General features: G+C 33.4%; 2 protein-coding genes across 2 annotated transcripts; both read left to right on the forward strand.

Moving 5' to 3' along the window:
• Positions 1-1818: 1818 nt before the first annotated feature.
• On the forward strand, positions 1819-3384 carry LOAG_06051 (hypothetical protein). Its single transcript, XM_020447050.1, has 6 exons — positions 1819-1846; positions 2013-2095; positions 2206-2325; positions 2494-2690; positions 2973-3094; positions 3223-3384. The coding sequence occupies exons 3-6, from the start codon at positions 2283-2285 to the stop codon at positions 3290-3292; spliced, it is 432 nt and encodes a 143-aa protein (XP_020302679.1). The 5' UTR covers positions 1819-1846; positions 2013-2095; positions 2206-2282; the 3' UTR covers positions 3293-3384.
• Positions 3385-5376: 1992 nt separating this feature from the next.
• Positions 5377-12036, forward strand: LOAG_17214 (ATPase; the record flags this gene model as incomplete). The annotated part of the gene is made up of 21 exons (XM_020449876.1): positions 5377-5385; positions 5576-5779; positions 5862-5984; positions 6061-6186; positions 6301-6459; positions 6807-6936; positions 7187-7284; positions 7475-7626; positions 7743-7887; positions 8214-8378; positions 8506-8652; positions 8817-9032; positions 9338-9489; positions 9670-9754; positions 9941-10070; positions 10195-10451; positions 10694-10788; positions 10904-11078; positions 11199-11329; positions 11566-11667; positions 11916-12036. 21 exons carry the CDS (start codon positions 5377-5379, stop codon positions 12034-12036), a joined length of 2922 nt encoding a protein of 973 aa, XP_020306535.1.
• Positions 12037-18578: the final 6542 nt, after the last annotated feature.

An 18578-nucleotide genomic window follows, 5' to 3' on the forward strand; every position in this document is an offset into this window, starting at 1 on the left:
TATATATATATATATATATATATATATATATATATATATATATATATATATAAGATTTTTATAATTACGTGATTATCAATTTTACTTACCCGTTTCATAATTAGAGAGAAAAAAGATCCACTTTTTCTGTAATACTGTAAGATAGTTTTTGATGTACTTGATATACCTTACTGTAAATACGGTGATTTTTAATGATTATTGATGTTTACGGATAATAAATCCATTACTTGATGTGATTCTAGAGATCTCGTTTTGCAATTTTTTTTAAGATCAAATAAACAACCGGGTTCTTTCAGTTTTCTGATTCTCAGTCTGCTGATGCATCACGACTGTTAACGAAATAAAAAGCAGTCTAAATTTAACGGATAAACCAAGGTTTCATTATTATTTCAACAATGTTTATGAAATATCCATGAATAAACACCCTACTGTATACCAGGAAAATTGGTACAAAACAGTAAAATGTAGTTATGAGGACTATGAACCAGATGACATGAACCGGTGCCGGAAGAATTCAATAAATAATGACATACAACGATTCAAAAGTCTTGTAAGCATAAAGTTTACTTTGTTTTTCCAGGTTTTTTGGTGTGATATACAGCGTAGTAAGGGAATACTGGCTATAATCATTTAGCTTTCTCCGCTGTTCTCATTACACGTTCTGGGACATTTTAAAGAAAAGAATTTTTTTGATAAAAAAATTTTCTTTGTCATATTGTTATTACACTTTAAAAAGTTCGTTATCGTTAGATGTGTTCATGTGGCGAGCGTTCCTGACTAAATGTCTAACGAGATTTTTCATTGAATTTGAGGGAATAGTTTTTGCTGTCAATTTTCTTCTATTCCCAACTGTTTTGATGAGCTGATGGAAATTTCGTTCTTGGCTTCTATTTTCAAACGCTAAAATTAATATTCTTTTAAAGATTGCTCACATTTGACGAAATCTTTGGAATACTCACAAGAATTTTTAAAAAATCTACGTTTTTTTTGGTCCCCAACAATTCAACTTTTGCCGCAACAAATGTTAAATAATTTCAACAGAAATATTTGTTAATAGATTATACATTGATACAGAAAATAAGGCAAAGAAAAGAAAAGAAAGAGTAAAACATAAAAAGAAATAAATAAGATATGGTATCGTCATTAATTATTTAATTAGTGTATCTTTCCTTTCAATACTAATAAATACTTCCAAGTAATTATCATTTCAAAGAAATGGTAATGCGGAAAATGCGGAAATGGTAATGGTAATGCGGAAACCAAAAAAGCACTTCAAATGTTTTTCACTTCCATCCTCTTCATATTAATTTTTTAAACTTAATTCGATTTGACTTGACGTAAAACTTGAAGATTTGTCAAAATGGTAACTGAAGCCTTTTCAGATTATGGTATATTTAGCAGTTAATTTAATAACTTTTTTCAGAATTACTGGAAGATTGAAGAATACCTAACTCATTTCTCATAGAAAAAGTTTCGTATGTTAACATTTTTTCTGGGGAATGCTAGTTCATGAACAGATTTCGTACAGCTGTTGTTTGTAGTGTTAATATTTATGGGACAAAATTAGTTACATAAATACTTACGTGGATAATGAGACAAGAGAATCATATTTGCAATAATGTGCAAAGTGAAAACTGTCTGGTCCACCTCGTTTCCATAGTGATTACTATGTGGATTTCTGCAATATATACTACGAAATTCTCCTATACTGTTCACTTTTCTATTGTCCTCTGAAACGCCTAAGTCTAATTCGAGCTTCAATAAAATAATTTCAATCTATGCAACCCACCATTCAACGATTATACTTTGAGTTTTACAGAGAAAATACGAATGAACATAGCCCAAGGTACCCTGATTTTAGTAATTTTTAATATCATTTCCATCAATTTAAAGAGTATTTATTTTAGCGGCATTGACTTGGCCGCAATGAAGCTGATGAAAACTTTTAAGGGATATTTTACTTAAATGTATAAAGTTTTCCAAACATTCCAATCATTATTTCTTTTGTTCAGAAATGAATACGAACCAAGTCCAGCGAACTTTTTCATACCTGTCATTGCTGAATTTATTGGCTCATTCCTGTTTACTTTTTTGGGTAAGTTTTATTGCTTAATAATAATCAAATTTTTTGAGGAAAAGATATTAGAAAAATGTTTGACTTTGCCGAAGACAACTCAGAAATTCCTGTTTCAACTAAAATTTTAGGCATTTTTCCATATTTGCATATAGTTAATACGCAACTAGCGGTGTCACTGTTAGACGGTGTTGCTTTATTCACATTGATGTGCATTTTGGGGCGCTTCAGTGGCGCACATTTCAACCCAGGTAATTTCCTTTTTTTAGCTGAGCAAGTAGAGTGGATCAATGATCGATAAGAAAGAGTACGATATTCAATTCAAAAATTTGCTTTAATTCATAAATCTAGGTTTATTTTTAAATTTTTGACAAAGCGTGAAACTTAAATAAATGAAAATGTTTATTTCGAGTTTTCAGCGCAAACGCTGTCAGTAATATTTGTTGGGAAATGTCGCTTAGCAGTTGGATTTTTCATGATATTTATGCAATTTTTGGGGGCATTTCTTGGTGCTGTTTATGCGCAGTGTGTTCTACAAAGAAGCGCATTTGCAGTAGCAATGCATGCAGCTATAAGATGGTCCAAAACAGATATATATGCACCAAACCGTTTGCAGGTGAAATATTTGTTGCAGAATGTGTTGCCAATTGATAAGACCTGCAAAAGACAAATTATAAGCTTGGAAAGTATCAGTATTGGAGAATAAACTTTTGAATAATATATACCAGACTGACATTATCCTAATTCGCAAGTCACTCGAAGAAATCGAGACTTATCCACTAAGATGATATCGAAACAAATTAAGCCACTGAGATTGAAAACCCATGCATTAATTAATGAAATAAGTGGGATATTTGCTGGAAAGATTGATTAATTAAATTCTATTTTATGTTTGCAGCATTTTTTCATAGAATTAACACTGAGCATACTAGTTTGCTGTGCTTACCTATTCACAGGTATCATCAGTCGTGGTAGGAATGGTGCCTTATGTGCTGCGATCGTATCTGCAACACGGGTACAGTTGTTTTAATGTTTGAATTCTTTCATGAATTTAATTTGTAAACTAATTTTAAACAGCTGAAAGTCATGATACTGCAGCTACTAAACAAATGAGAATTGATGTCTGGAGAAAAGAGCTGAAATTTTAGGCCATTATTACTTTTGTTGGATATTCCACTATCGGTCAAACAGCAAATTTGGCGAGGACCATTGGCTTGACTTCTACCTCATATATATTTTTGTCCGTATGTGATGAGTGGCGATTCATCTATATACCTTTTCTTGTTGATCTGATTTCCGCTCCTTTCGCCGCCTTAATTTACTGGTTCATTCTTTTAAATTTTTTGCTACAAATTAACGATGGTATTTTAAGGAAGTTTAATATTAAGTATTCTTCTCTTATTCATGATTTCAACTTATGGCATTAATGTCGCCATTAGGAGTTTATCGGTTACTTCCAGGATTTTCAAAATACAAGTGGAAAAAACAACCATGAATAGGTTTCTTTTTAGCTTATATATTTCATTTCCTTTCTGTTCCTAAATGGATTTGTCACCAAACATTTTTAGGATATCAGTGAAATATTCAATGGGAAATATTAATGACATGCCGAAAGACTGATCGAGTTTATTTCGATCATAAAAGTATAAACTTTTTCAAAATTTTCTTTGTCAACAAAGTGACGTGAAATGTAATGTTTAAATCAAGTGGGAAAAGAACGAAGCACCATAGGATTGTTACCATAACTATTATTCCATCTATCAAACAGTTCAGACAGGCATTGTTGGATTAGCAATTCTAAATATAAGGGTGGCAATATCTTTAATGTCCAAGTTTAGATGCCATCTCCTAGAATAAGTACCTCCAGTACTCAATCTATACTATTCCTCATCAAGAGGTAGTAAACAACCATAATGAGTTATCACACATATTTCAAACTTAAAATTAGTTGTGACTTCGTAGGCGCTTAACAAACCCTGGCATGCACGAAGTAAAAAAGTTACATTTCATATCATAAAGAATACGTCTATTCAAAATCCTGTGAAGTCCCATAATTCAAATTTAATTACAGAATTTGAAGATTTAAATAGAAGTTCTCATAACTACGATGCAGTGCCATGTACAAAATTATTGTATTCATGAAGAGAATTAAAGCCGGAAAACCATTTGAAAACTAAACAGCTTTCGTTTTCAGTCGAACCCGTCAAATATCTTATTGTCTGATTTTTAGAAGTCCATGTTTGAAGAACTGAATCATTTGTTTGTATAAATTGATGTAATTTGCACTCCAGATCAATAAAAATGCCAGTTTTTGGCCCGTCATATATCTGAAAAGCTGATTGATTAATTCATCGACTGAAAAAGTTCTTCCAAAAGTTTCACATATCTTAAATTTCAAACTTTAATACAAAAGGAAACTATCGATTAACTCAATTCTTGATTTAAGAAGAAGCAAAACGAAGCGGCCACATGACTACTTTCCAACGAATTCTTGGAAAATTCCGGACTAAAACTTCAAGCTTGTACATATAAAAATGTGGCGCAACCTGTGAGCTCACAACATAACATTTCGCTCCATTGTACTTTACTAATTTTTCGCCATATGTAAATTTCAGTTGAATTTCCTTCCCTAGAAATAATACCGTTTCAGAAAAAACATGACAGTTGTTGAAACTGCAGTGCTACTTCTTGGCAGAATCCAGAATCGGAATGGGTAAAGAAAAAATAAAGTGTCACTACAATCGATGAAGAAAGAAGTTGAAATGGTGAATGACATAGCAGTTTTAATATGTGCTCAATAAATAATAGTAACGCAAACTGAAATTTATTATCAATTTGCTTGAATGATTTTCAAATAAAAAATTTGCTAAAAATCATCCAAACATATTTTACTTTCCAATTTTTAACTATCATTGATCATAAAATTAATTTCAGAAAGAGCATCAAATTCCAATCGACAAACTTTGTGCTGAGTTGAAAGCAGATATAAATACGGTGTGTATAATAATATTGTAACAATTTTTGCAAATTATTATTTGTGGTTAATACACAAAAAACTAAGCACTATCTTACAGGTGAAACAATTGCTAATTTGATAGGTACTTTTTTAACTAAATTTTGCTTCGTATGCGAAACTATAAAATAGCTTGAAATATAAAGTGCAAATACATTATCCATTCTAAATAAAAATTTTGTACAATGTGCAAATTTCGATTTTATTAGGAAGAAGTATAATCAGTTGAAGAAATAGAGTGACCACTGCATCTGGCAGTAATCACCGAAAACTGATAGCAGAGGCTAGTATGAAACAGGTGAAACAAGGAAGTGGAAGATCTCACTAAGCATCGGTTGAGAACTAATGAATTCACAACTGAATTCTCTAAAATTCACTTAAAATCACTTAAATATAGCTCGTCATTGCTGCAAGCAAATCGCATTTATTTTTTATAAGTTGGCAACTTGAAGAATAAGATCTTAAAGTAATTTTAAGAAATACCGCAGGGACATTCGGAAGAGAAAGTGAACCAGTTACTGAAAGAGTATGGTTTAAATATGTTGACACCACCAAGGAAAAGATCAGAGATTGTGGCGGCACTGAAATGTTTATTCGGTGGATTTAATTTTCTTTTGTGGCTCGGATCGCTTGCATCCGTTACAAGCTACATCATCGAAAGTCGGCAGAGCGCTGATGTCAAGCTAGATAATGTTAGTTATACATCGATTTCATCGCCTTTCAAGGAAAATTTATGGAATAAGTGGGAAGATTGTGATATAAATTTCTTTACAGCTCTATATGGGTATCGTTCTTGCGATTGTTGTCGTGGTCACCGGATTTTTTGCATACTATCAAGAATATAAAAGCTCTAAAATCATGGAAAGTTTCGCAAGATTGGCACCTCCTACTACCATGGTACAATTATATGAGAGCTAATATTATTGATATGACAATATTCATAGCTGATATTCTACTGATATAAACAACTTAGGTGTTGAGAGATGGCCAGCTGAAGAGAATGGATGCTACATTGATCGTACCAGGTGATATTGTACATATAAAGGCTGGTGATCGCATTCCAGCAGATGTTCGCGTTATCACCAGTTCTGGTTTCAAGGTTCATCGCATTTCCCTGAAATCAACATCTTCTCTGTAAACCTGACTTGATCAAATATTAAGTTCTGTTCATTTTTCATTCATTCCAATACATTCATTTGCTGTATATTTTTAGGTAGATTGTTCAACATTAACTGGCGAAAGTGAACCACAGAATCGTAGTCCCGAGTGCACCCACGTGAATCCATTGGAAACCAGTAATCTGGTACTTTTCGGGACCGGTGCTGTAGAAGGAACATGCAAGGGAATCGTGGTGCTCACCGGCGACAGAACGGTTCAGCTTGTAACTAATCATCATAGAGTATTTATGACAATTCTAAACGACGAAAAAATCTGCTTTTATCGTGACGTGGAAGTAAATGAGGCTGCAAGCACCGTTCCAGTAGCTTCAGGAATGCATTTCTTCAGGAACTTATCTTTGTAGAGTTTCTTGCTAGAGTAGAGCACAACTTGAGAGTTGTATTTGGTATCTGACAAAGAAACCTTATCATTTCATGTATGCTTCAACTAAACTAAGCTACTAGGAAAGGCAAGAGTTCATCCTCGGGGTCAAAAGCATTCTAATGAAACCATGAATAGGTATGAAACGAGCGGCAAGTAATAATTTTACAAACTTGTTAGATAATGGGACGAATAGCTTACCTGACGTCACGAGTTGATTCCGGAAAAACACCGATTGCTCGAGAAATTGACCACTTCATTACCATCATTGGCATTGTTGCCGCGACCATCGGCATATCATTTTTTTTAAGTAAGCTAAAAATTTGATCATTTAATACCATGACTCGTCAATTTATCATTTTCAGCTGACTTGCATTTATAATAAGTAAGTCATAATAAGTAGTTATAAAAGTATAATATAATAAGTAATTATAATAACTACAATGATAAGTATATCTGTTTTCTTTCATTCTAAGAATCCTTCAAAAAGATTAAAAGAAGTAAGAAATTTTTATAATAAAAGTCAAATTTAAGTTATTTTTTCTCCTTAAAATTTTCAGTTAGTATAATTTACGGATATACGTTTGTGGAAGCCTTGATCTTCCTTATTGGTATCATTGTGGCTAATGTTCCTGAAGGCATCACCGCTACTATGACGGTACATTTTAATTTATAATCGAAATTGGAATTCAGTGATTAAAATGAAAAAGAAATGAACGGGTACTAATTAACAAAACTGCAGTGATCATTTATTCTGAATAGAAATCTGACTATCCACTGTTTCATGATTGCCCGGGAAATCGTGGACCGCAAACGTATAGTCTTATGATGTAGCTTCATAATTTCAGGTCTGCTTAACTTTGACGGCAATTAAGATGAGAGGAAAGAATTGTCTTGTGAAGAAACTAGAAGGAGTAGAAACTCTCGGTTCAACGTCTACTATCTGCTCAGATAAAACCGGTACATTAACGCAGAATCGAATGACTGTCACCCATACATGGTTTGTGCTACTAACTTCTCACCATTATTGATTAACAACGATAAATAAAGATTTTTCTAAGATTATTTCCACAACATTCTTCCTAACTATTCCTTTGTACAATAGTTTAATTATAGGTCCAATGGTAATATTTATGAAGTAAATTTCCATGAAGCCATACTTGACAGCAATAATCCAAAAGAATTGAATTTCGATGGCTTCGTTGGAGTCTTTAATGCTTTCTTGCGATGTGCAGCATTGTGTTCTAATGCTACATTCAAGGTTTATTCCATTCTAAGTCATGTTGCAAACAAGAAGTTGAGACATTTCTTATGGTTAGGAAAGGAATAAGCTATCCTAGAGGTAAAATATAACCTTTTTTTTTTAATGAAGACCAATTTTTAATTAACTTTAAGTTGTTTCAAAGATTAAGTGGCACTGTTGTGAAAAAAAAAAGAACTTCTCTTCTGCATATTTCACAGTTCGAGCACATAAACTTCGAGCACATATTCTTCAAGGCTACATTTTATTTAAATTCCAAGAGTGGATTATGAAGAATAACAAGTTAAATTGCCTCTTTCTCCATCAACTTCCCATTCCCATGGCAGGATGAGAACCGGAAAGTCAAATTATGGAAACGTGACGCGAATGGCGATGCATCGGAAGTTGCTATCTTGAAATACTGCGAATACACTTGTGGTAATGTGACAGCCTATCGAAAACTGTATCCTAAAATTTGTGAAATTCCCTTCAATTCAACTAACAAATTCCAGGTGCCGCATATTCAGAATTATTAGAATTTTTCCGAATTTTTGAGTTATCTGCAAAGTAGAAACATTTTTTGCATAAAGCAGTAGACTTACTGGTACTGATAAGATACAACAATGCAATCTTTTTAAGGTATCGATACATGAGCAAGAATCTGATGGTCGTTTCATTTTAGTCATGAAAGGGGCGCCAGAACAAATCATTGCTCGATGTAAAACATACCTTCAAGATAGCGGAGAGAAGAATTTGATAAAAGAAGACTTGCAGATTCTTCAAAATGTAAAACTTCTCTTAAACTAAACTTTGCAACTTCTTTACTTTTTTTGTTTAACTTTTCCAAACTTTGCAATCCTCAAAGTTTGCTAAAAATTCCATCCAAATCGTTGAACGACAATTAAATTATTACAGTATCACAGTCTTTCGCAGTTTCTTCACTATTACAGGCTTACGAGTACCTTGGTAGATTAGGTGAACGAGTAATGGGATTTTGCGACTTGGAGCTCGACCCAGAGAAGTATCCAAAAAATTTCGTATTTTGCATCGATCCACTAAATTTCCCTCTGGAAGGTTTACGATTTCTAGGATTCATCTCAATGATCGATCCGCCACGACCGGCTGTACCTCATGCCGTTGATCTTTGTCAATCAGCTGGAATCAAAGTATACATTTCAAAAATATTTTTCACATTACAAGCAATTTAAATCTTCTCTTTACCTTACCTTCTACTCTTATATTATAACTTATTCATTGACTTGTTTATCTAGTATCTCGCCGTTTACTGCTCGATCAGTCTTCTTTCTTTGACTCAACTTTGACCTTATTAAAAATATAATTCTTCTTTAGACATTATATCCCTGGAAAGTAGTAATGTTAAATGTTAAATGTTCTAAAACCTTGATCCTTTGGCAAATGTTGCATTTCGTTCCAGTTTATCAGAAATTCTGTGATTATGCACCAATTTCAGATAGTGATGGTAACTGGTGATCATCCGTTGACAGCTGAAGCAATTGCTAGGCAGGTCAACATTATTAAGGAAGGAAGCATGATATTAAAGATAATAAATGACGATGATAAGCTGAAACGAGAAAAAATAATGGGTAACGGCAATAGGAACCAGTTCGTTTCTACGTAGCATTGCTTTTTTGACACTGAACTATTTGCCATTTCAAATTAGTCTAGAAAAGAGACCATATTGATTTAACAGAATTTAAGGTTAATTTAATTTGAGACTAATTTGAAACTTTTGAATTCACTTCCGAGCTCATGGTTTGCTTGAAGATGGCTTAACAATTACAGAAGCCAGGCAATGATTGTACATGGCGAACAGCTCAAGAAATTATCAGATAAAGATTTAGGCTTTATAGTAAAGCACTACTCATGCGTACGTTGAATTACACTTTTGATGACAAATTTTTGAGAATAATTTTTTATACCTGTAAGTTAGTTGAATCCAATTTTTATTTTATCTATTTCTTTGTTTGCCGGCCCATTTGTTAAGTGGCTAGAAATTATAATTAATAAATGAATAAACTAAATAGTCAACCAGTCCTTCGTTCCCATATTACAGATTGTTTTCGCTCGAACATCTCCAATTCAAAAATTACAAATCGTGGAAGCTTTCCAGAATGCGGGGCATATCGTGGCTGTCACTGGAGATGGCGTTAATGATGCTCCAGCGCTTCGAAAAGCTGATATTGGTATGATATTTTTTGACTATTTGCTCACATCACATTTTCTAAATATAATTTGAATTAATGCGATGGCTATATAAGCAAAAGGACTAGAATATAAACAAGAAAAATAATTCATATAATTTTGCAGGTATAGCAATGGGAATTGCTGGTACGGATGTTTCTAAGGAAGCAGCTGACATGATCTTGTTGGATGATAATTTCGCGTCCATTGTTACAGGAGTGGAAGAAGGTCGAATCATTTTCGACAACTTGAAAAAGTCGATAGCTTATACGCTTACTTCAAATATTCCAGAAATTACTCCCTTTCTATCTTACATCCTGTTTGGTATACCACTTCCGATGAGTGTTGTCGCTATTTTGTGTATCGATTTAGGAACAGATTTGGTTAGATATTTCTTCCAAAATTTATTTTCAAAATTTGTTCCATTCAAAATTCACTATAGTCTCTAGTCTTCAAGTAACCTTAACTTATTATTCTAGCTTCTTTATTCGATTCTTGAGAAATCCATCATTGCATTTGGAAGGTCAAACAGTAAAAATTTCGAATACTAAAAATATTGTCTTGTTGCTCATTATGATTGAGGTCAGTTTTCAAGAAATTCGATGTTTGAGTGTTTTGTTTGCAGTGGCCAGCTATATCCATTGCTTACGAGGAAGCTGAAACGAATATTATGAAGAGACCGCCGAGAAACGCCAGAGTTGACAAGCTTGTTAATGCCAGGTCTTGAAAGTTATGTTCAGATGTTATCTTCGGATTTTCATGAAGTGAAATGAAATTATTTGTAACTTAAAATAAAATTAGCTTGAAATTGTAACAAATTTTCGGATTTTTGCAGATTAATGAATTTTTCATACCTACAAATTGGCATTATGCAAGCAGCGGCTGGTTTTATGACTTATTTCATCATAATGGCAGAAAATGGATTTCATATTCATCGATTACTTTGGGTTCGCGACGAATGGGATGACCCAATGGTGGACGATCTGGAAGATAGTTACGGACAGCAATGGGTCCTGTTGTATCTATGCATTAAATAAGGATTTTTGAACGAACTGTCGAATTATAAAAAACCGTGCAGAAGTTACTGATTGTCAAAAAGCTTTTTTCTTTAATTAAGTATTTTTTTATAGACTTACATGGCACGGAAAGATCTGGAGCGCTGCTGTCACGGTGCTTTTTTTTATGCAATTGTTGTCGTACAGTGGGCCGACCTGCTAATATCAAAAACTCGTTACAATTCTATTGTACAGCAAGGAATGAGGTAATTTCTTTATTTCGTTTATTTTACTTTGACATAAATTATTTCTCTCAAGAGTATGTGCTTCCCGTTAGAATGAACTATTTTATTTCTAACTTTTCTTTGGAAGAAATCAAAGTGATTTACTTGTATGAAACTGTTTAAAAACTCACTTTAAATACGAATTCGGTTTTCATTTTTGATGCTTTAGGAATTTAATAATTTTTATCAAAAATCTAAGTCATTTTTTTTAATTCCAGTAACTGGATTCTGAATATGGGCTTAATATTTACTGCAGCGCTCAGCACATTCCTTCTTTTCACACCTTACGTAAACAAAGTATTTGGGTTGACACCTATCAGGTATATTACTTCTAGAAGATTGTCATTCATGCTTGAAAATTTGGAATAAGCATCCCTGCTTACACAGTCATTGTTGTAAACAGAATGAAAAAACTTTGCTGTATTAGAAATAACTATTAGAGGAGTGACCAATTTGTGAAGTACCAATGCCCAGTAAGCTTATAGCTTGAATAAATTCAGCTGATGCACGAAAAAGATAAAACTAAGCAGAAAATCTGGATAAGTATGATTCGACCAAATTATTGCAGGCTTTCCTGGGCAATGATCCCAGTATCATTTGCATGGCTGATATTTGTTTATGACGAAATACGTAAATACTTCTGTAGGACGAGACCTCATGGTTGGCTATATCGTGATACTTATTATTGATAATGGTGTCGATTACATACCATTGGACCATAAAAACAGTATATTGGAAGTTACGTAACTGTATAAAACTGTTTACGGCTTAGTAAACTGACGACATCCATTTTGTTTATAATACCATTTGAGCATCTTTCCCCAATATGCACTCTTATGTTTCTTGTGCTAATAGATATTCTTTTGTATTCTATATGAACGAGGTAAGAAGTGCGCAAATTTACTGCTTATACGATTCGTGTGCATGATGCTGTTGATTCTCATTAACATGAAGTTCAAATAATTACCTGGAGAAACATCGTATCCGGAAGTTAGAATATAAGACTTAGATTTTAAATTTAAAAACTTTTAGAAATTCTTAAAATACTTTTAGTCTTCAGTTGAGAGCTGAAATATTTTCGATTTAGCACAAATTCATGCGTGATATATCGAGCATGATGTGACATGTGCCGCTAATTTGCCGATCTTGAGAATGAAAGGAAGGCGTCTTAGACGTTTTAATTGTTGCGATGTGTTACGATCTTACATAGTAAGTTATTGCAGTAATGTAACAAATCAGTTAAAAACATACCCTGTTGATCTTTCCCAATGAGAAATGGGAATGACAGTGAAAATTCAGGTTCAGCTAAGCGGGGTATTGGAAAGGGCATGATGACAATGGAAATATCAAGGGGTTCTGGGGTGGGGAAAGACATATCAGTGATGTCAATCTTGTCACTACAAATCTTCGTTTTCGCAATTCAACTCGACATCACCATACAGCCTATTGATTTCTTGCAACCAGCAACCGGCAGGCACCCCGTAAATTTTCCTCTATCTTTGGATGTTTACACCATTAGATAAGAAACAGTACTCCACACATTGTGACCCTCTATCTTCCTTTCATACCGTTTAATAAATTTTAGGAAAACCTCCGGAATTTTTCGGAAAGTGATACTATAGACATATCTGATTTCATCTTCAGTTCATCTTAAATAATAATTATGAAAGGTCATTTCACAGGACAAGAATTTTTGACTTTAAATGAACCTTCCAAGCACTTTTACAACTTTCATTTCAGACGAAAGTCTTGACACATCACACCACATTGCACATGACAGATGACACATGACAGTCTTGACACACCACCGTTCTCCATTCGTGATATATATCCTTTTCTAAGCACTCTTCAATGCGTAAAAGGACAAAATTGCAGTTATCAAATTTGAGGATCTGAAAACCGAAAAACTGTGGAATGAAAGAATGATAGTGACAACTGAAAGTTCTGTTTACAGTATGAAGTACCGCAATAACCACTGATACTGTAGGTAGTGGATACACATGTGCTTCTTTGCTCCATGGATATTCTGACATATCGGAATTTGTTTTTGTAATGATGAAGATTCAATTTCTTTCGTGATTGATGAATGTCACCCTCTGATATCAAGTTAGAAAAAATATTGAATTTAAGGAACGAAAGAAAGAACAATACATGGATGATAGCAGTGAATGACACCTCTTCCTGACCAGATACCTTCGTTTCTCCTTCGGTTCTTTGCGCATCATTATCAGGATTTGCCTGTCCACTCTAATCTCATTTTATATCACCATAAGTTTAAAGGTAAAAAAGAGGAGGTAAATGATATGAGAGTCTCCTTAGAATCTCGTCTAGTACTGGCACTTATTGTTATCACTATCTCCCTTTTTATTATCTTAATCATCATCATTATCATCACTATACTCATCATTATCATCATCCCATTATTTTCTTTCCTTCTCATGATTACCATCATCTATTTTCCTTCGGTTTCTTCTTATTATTAGCATCATTATCCTTCTCCTTCCCCCCATCATTTTCCTCCTTAACCTCCTCATCATCATAATCATCATCTCCCTACTCCATTTCCTCATCGTAATTATCATCATTATTATTATCAACATTGTCATCGTAGTCATCCCCCTCAATGTTAAGAAAGGAGTGAAGAAAATAAAGAGAGGGAAAGAGAGCTAAGATTTCAGGGACGAAGACGCCCATCTCACTGCCCAGCGCAAAGGGCCACCTTCTTCCTGCATTCATCCGCGCTATGTATTGTATTGTCATATCTCTTCACAAATACTTCAACGTCGATGAAGGAGTGAGCCTTAGACCGAACCCGCCCTTCCTTACCCCACTCTATCATTTTGATTTATTACCCCGAGGGATCCAGTCGTCATTTAGATTTATGAACTGCCTCTGCTAATAGTAAATTAATGATGACATCGCTATTAATTCTCCTAACATCCGTCCCTTTCATCTTTTGTATTATTTATATGTATATATACAATAAATGTAGCCATACCGAAAGGTTATATCGAGATTTCTTGGAAAGAAATTGATTATTATGAACACTGCATCTCTGTCAATGTCCTACTGCTAGTGAATCAATCCATGTCATTTTCATTCTCTACTTTGAATTTGAAATCGAAATTTATGAATACATGCATTTAATGTTATTTCCACCTTCTGCTAATTAAATAATGAAGTAATAAAGTATTATCAGATGGCAGTAGCCTATTGAATTAATTAACGAATATTAGTCAAGAGGTGAAGTAAGAACGAGAAAGCTAGGATAAGCATTATCATCCAATCATCCTTCATTGGAACGTTCCGGAAGAAGTTTACAACGTTAACTGATTATGGTTAATCACTTATCAACTAAACGTAGATCTTATATATATGTAGTACGTGTTTAAATACCTGTTGTGCTTAATTAGAAACTTGATAAAAGTGACTTCAAGAACATAAATCGAAACAACTAGGGCGCGAGGTGAAGATTAAATGATGTTTGCTATCATTTGCGCATGCATTTTCTATTAAATGATTAAATAATCCAAAATGGTCAAGAAAAACAAGCCGATACTTGTTCCTGTCCATTTACTGTTCATTTATCATTGTCCATTTGCTATCCATTTATCCGGTCACTCTCCATTTACCACCCCATCTTTCCTTTGTTGTACAAATACCGCGTAAATTATTACCATTGGATGTTGACAAATTGTTATGTGGAAGATTGTTCCATCTAATTTGAAATTTCATTTTTTCAGATTCACTCAGAAATGTTATAGTAAGTACCGAGCAGATAAAATCCTATCGTTGATCGTTTACTTATGCTGTTAAGTGACCCAGTTTGACGAGAGTGTTGCATCACGAAAAGATGCTTACCTAATGGATATTCTTAGCTTATTCGATGATAATCTTAAAAAAATGCCTATTAAATTAGACAAAATGGCTCTGAAACCGATAAGCAAAAAAGGTTGGTGCATTTTAATGAATTTTTAGACTGGTAACTGAGGAAGAAACGAACCCATTCGGTTCATTTCATAATTGCTTTAACATTTTACTCTAAAATCTTTTGAAATTCAACCTTGTCAGCGTAGTAATTTCAAGGGTAATTTTAACATCACTTATTTTAAATAGAGTATTTCATCGTGACGCTCAGTTATGGTTTCGCTTTTTATTCCGAACTTTTTCTTTCACAACGCTCATCAAAAAGTTTCGTTGGTATAATTGTTGCACTGTTTACTTTAAGTTCCTCGTTTGTTTCTTTTTTTTTTTGCTAAATTAATTGTAATAATTTTAATATTTGAAAAGCTTTTATTCACATGAAGGCTTCAGCTTTAATAATGCTTTACTGATCACAATAGAATTTTTCGAGGATTTCGGTTTAGTTTCATCATTTTTCTCTGTTGGCACTTTTTTTTCCCATAATTAGGAAGCAATTCCGCCCTATTAGCTATTCCTTCTTAATGCTAGATATCGATATTATTTTAGTTGATTGATTGATTGATGTAATTAATTTTTCATTTGGTTAACACAAAATGCTTCTCAAAATCACATGGATTTAATCTGAGATCAGATATTTCAAGTCATCAGGAATCAGATTGTGTAGTTATGAGTTTTTTTTAAAATTAATGACAGCATTTGAGGAGGCTTTAACGGCAGTGTAATGATGAGCGGAGTGAAACAATGATTTTGTTTGGGTAATGTTGGCGGCTGAGAGTTAGATTCCCGAGGATGAAATTTTGCGGGAAATGCCAAATTTTATGTGAATCATCAATCAAAATTTTCCTCGACCTGTCAGAATAATTGGTTAAAATGCCTTTTAGACTCAGTTAAGCGCATTTGTTACCAGCACCAACTGTCTCATTCCTGTGTAGCACTTCCACACTCATCATCATACTCTGAGAGAGCACTGAAATGAAATTTCAATTACGATCATCCCTAGCATTTGTTCAACATGCAACAACAAAAAAATATTCAAAATCACCGGATTGAAAAAATAAATTTTAAATTAAAATGGAATCAAATAATCATTACATTATTGTTGTGGTGCTCTCTTCATCAAAGGTTGATATCATTTTAATATGTTTTTAGAGAGGTGTAATTTGAACTTTTTTCCGTCCCTCTATCTTTAAGAGATGAAGCTTTCGGTGAAAAATGATGACATCCTTTCTACTAATCGACATTGGACCAAAAAACGTATAACTGAGAACGAATAGACAAATCGGCCAGCCCTATGCAATCTGATTTGTTGCTATTATTTTTTTTTGATAAGGCAAAAGCGGGAACTGCAAGATTGATTAGTGCAGACTAAATAACACTGAAATATTGGTATAAAAATGTAATGAGTGCAATGATTAAATTGAAATATGGAAGTTAAAATTAATGTACTGTGGATTATATTAGGATTTAATAGTTGAAAGGTTTTCCACATTTTGAATATTCCAATACGCATACCTTTTAGTGGATGGGAACTTTGTGATAACACTTAAAATAGACAAATGAGCCTGTTGTTGTGGAATGAAGAAAGTTTGCCAAGATTGCGATAATAAGGTTTGAGAGAGAGAGAGAGAGAGAAAAAAAAGAAGATTCATATAAGAAAGCATTCAACTTCTGAAACACGTTTTATTGACAATGGTGTTTTGAAATATTCGAATTTTAGTTGTTGCAAATAAGCGGAAATGATACCAAAAAAGTAGATAGTTTATGCAGAAGTGGCAATTAACAAATGCCGAGGTAATTAATGTATAGAAATCCTGAACAATGCCTGATTTTTTTGCGAGATTCCCGAAGGAAGTCATAGATTATTATTATTTGCGGTTGTAGTAACTATAGAGCAAAATGTTCTGTAACTGCTATTGGCCAAGATAAGATAGGTAGGATAAGATGGGACAGGGACTAATTTCTTCAATTAATCCCATTTGGTGCAGTGCATCTCATGGGGAGACAAACAATGAACATGTCAAATGTTAACTGGTCAAGAGAGACTTTTAGTGTGATACATTTGACCATTCACATTATTTCATACTACATTAATGCATATTACATTAGGCATGAGCAGTCGCGGATCTATGAAATACTTACAAATTTCAGGTTGCAATCGAAATAAGGAATTGAAACTCTGATTTCTTGGAAAAAAAGGTTTCATGAAAAAATTGATGAGTAATACCTAGAAATGTCACTGTCGGATTACAGATACCATTTTCTGTTGGGTTTAATGTGTCAGTACCGCTTTTCAGATTTACATAGGAATGGAAAGAAATTTATGCAAACAATACTGACATTATTTGTGAACAACTTTATCATAAAATGTTCAAGAAAAATCCTTCAAAATTCAGATTTTATAGTTTTCAAGACATTATGGCCATTTGGATTGGATTTCAGTTAATAAAGTTCGGAATTGTCTCTTTAGACAAATTTTTATAAAGTACCGAGTTTGAATTTCCTAATCTGATTGAACCTCGACTACCACAGCTTTAGTTCATCATAGAGAAATTTGAAATGGAAATTTATAATCCTTTAATTCGAATTGATTTATTAATCCCGAAGGAACAGCAATTGATTTTTAACATTATGAGTGGTTATTTTGTCGACCTAATCCAGGCAAATGATTAAACTGTTTGGCTTTTTCTAAGAGATAAGAGTGCACACTTATAAAATGAAATTAATGGAAGAAACGAAATGGAGCTAATAACAATTTTTTAAATACAGTATTACTAGAAATATACAAATTTAGTATTACCTACAGGTACAGGTAGTGACCACAAAAAGTGCCATCTCTGATGCAGCAAAAAAAAAAAAGAAAAACACAATTTAGTATAGAGGCGCGCTCAGCGGGATATCCTGTCGACTCTTTTGTTCATCTACTACGCAATTATTTTACGAGTGGAACAGATGGCAATATAATTACAGGTTATTTGTATTTAGGTACTACAGCCTTCTTACTTCCTAAGACTTTTATTTATCTCAATTCTTCTTTCTTTAACCTCCATATTTAGCAGAAGTGAAAAGGCGGATGGTATAAAAACATGAACGGGTAGTACTGATGGATATTATAGGTAGTACTGATGGATATTATAGGTAGTACTGATGGATATTATAGGTAGTACTGATGGATATTATAGGTAGTACTGATGGATATTATAGGTAGTACTGATGGATATTATAGGTAGTACTGATGGATATTATAGGTAGTACTGATGGATATTATAGGTAGTACTGATGGATATTATAGGTAGTACTGATGGATATT

The sequence above is a fragment of the Loa loa genome (genome assembly GCF_000183805.2).
Source record: "Loa loa unplaced genomic scaffold supercont3.50, whole genome shotgun sequence".
Taxonomy (NCBI): Eukaryota; Metazoa; Nematoda; class Chromadorea; order Rhabditida; family Onchocercidae; genus Loa; species Loa loa.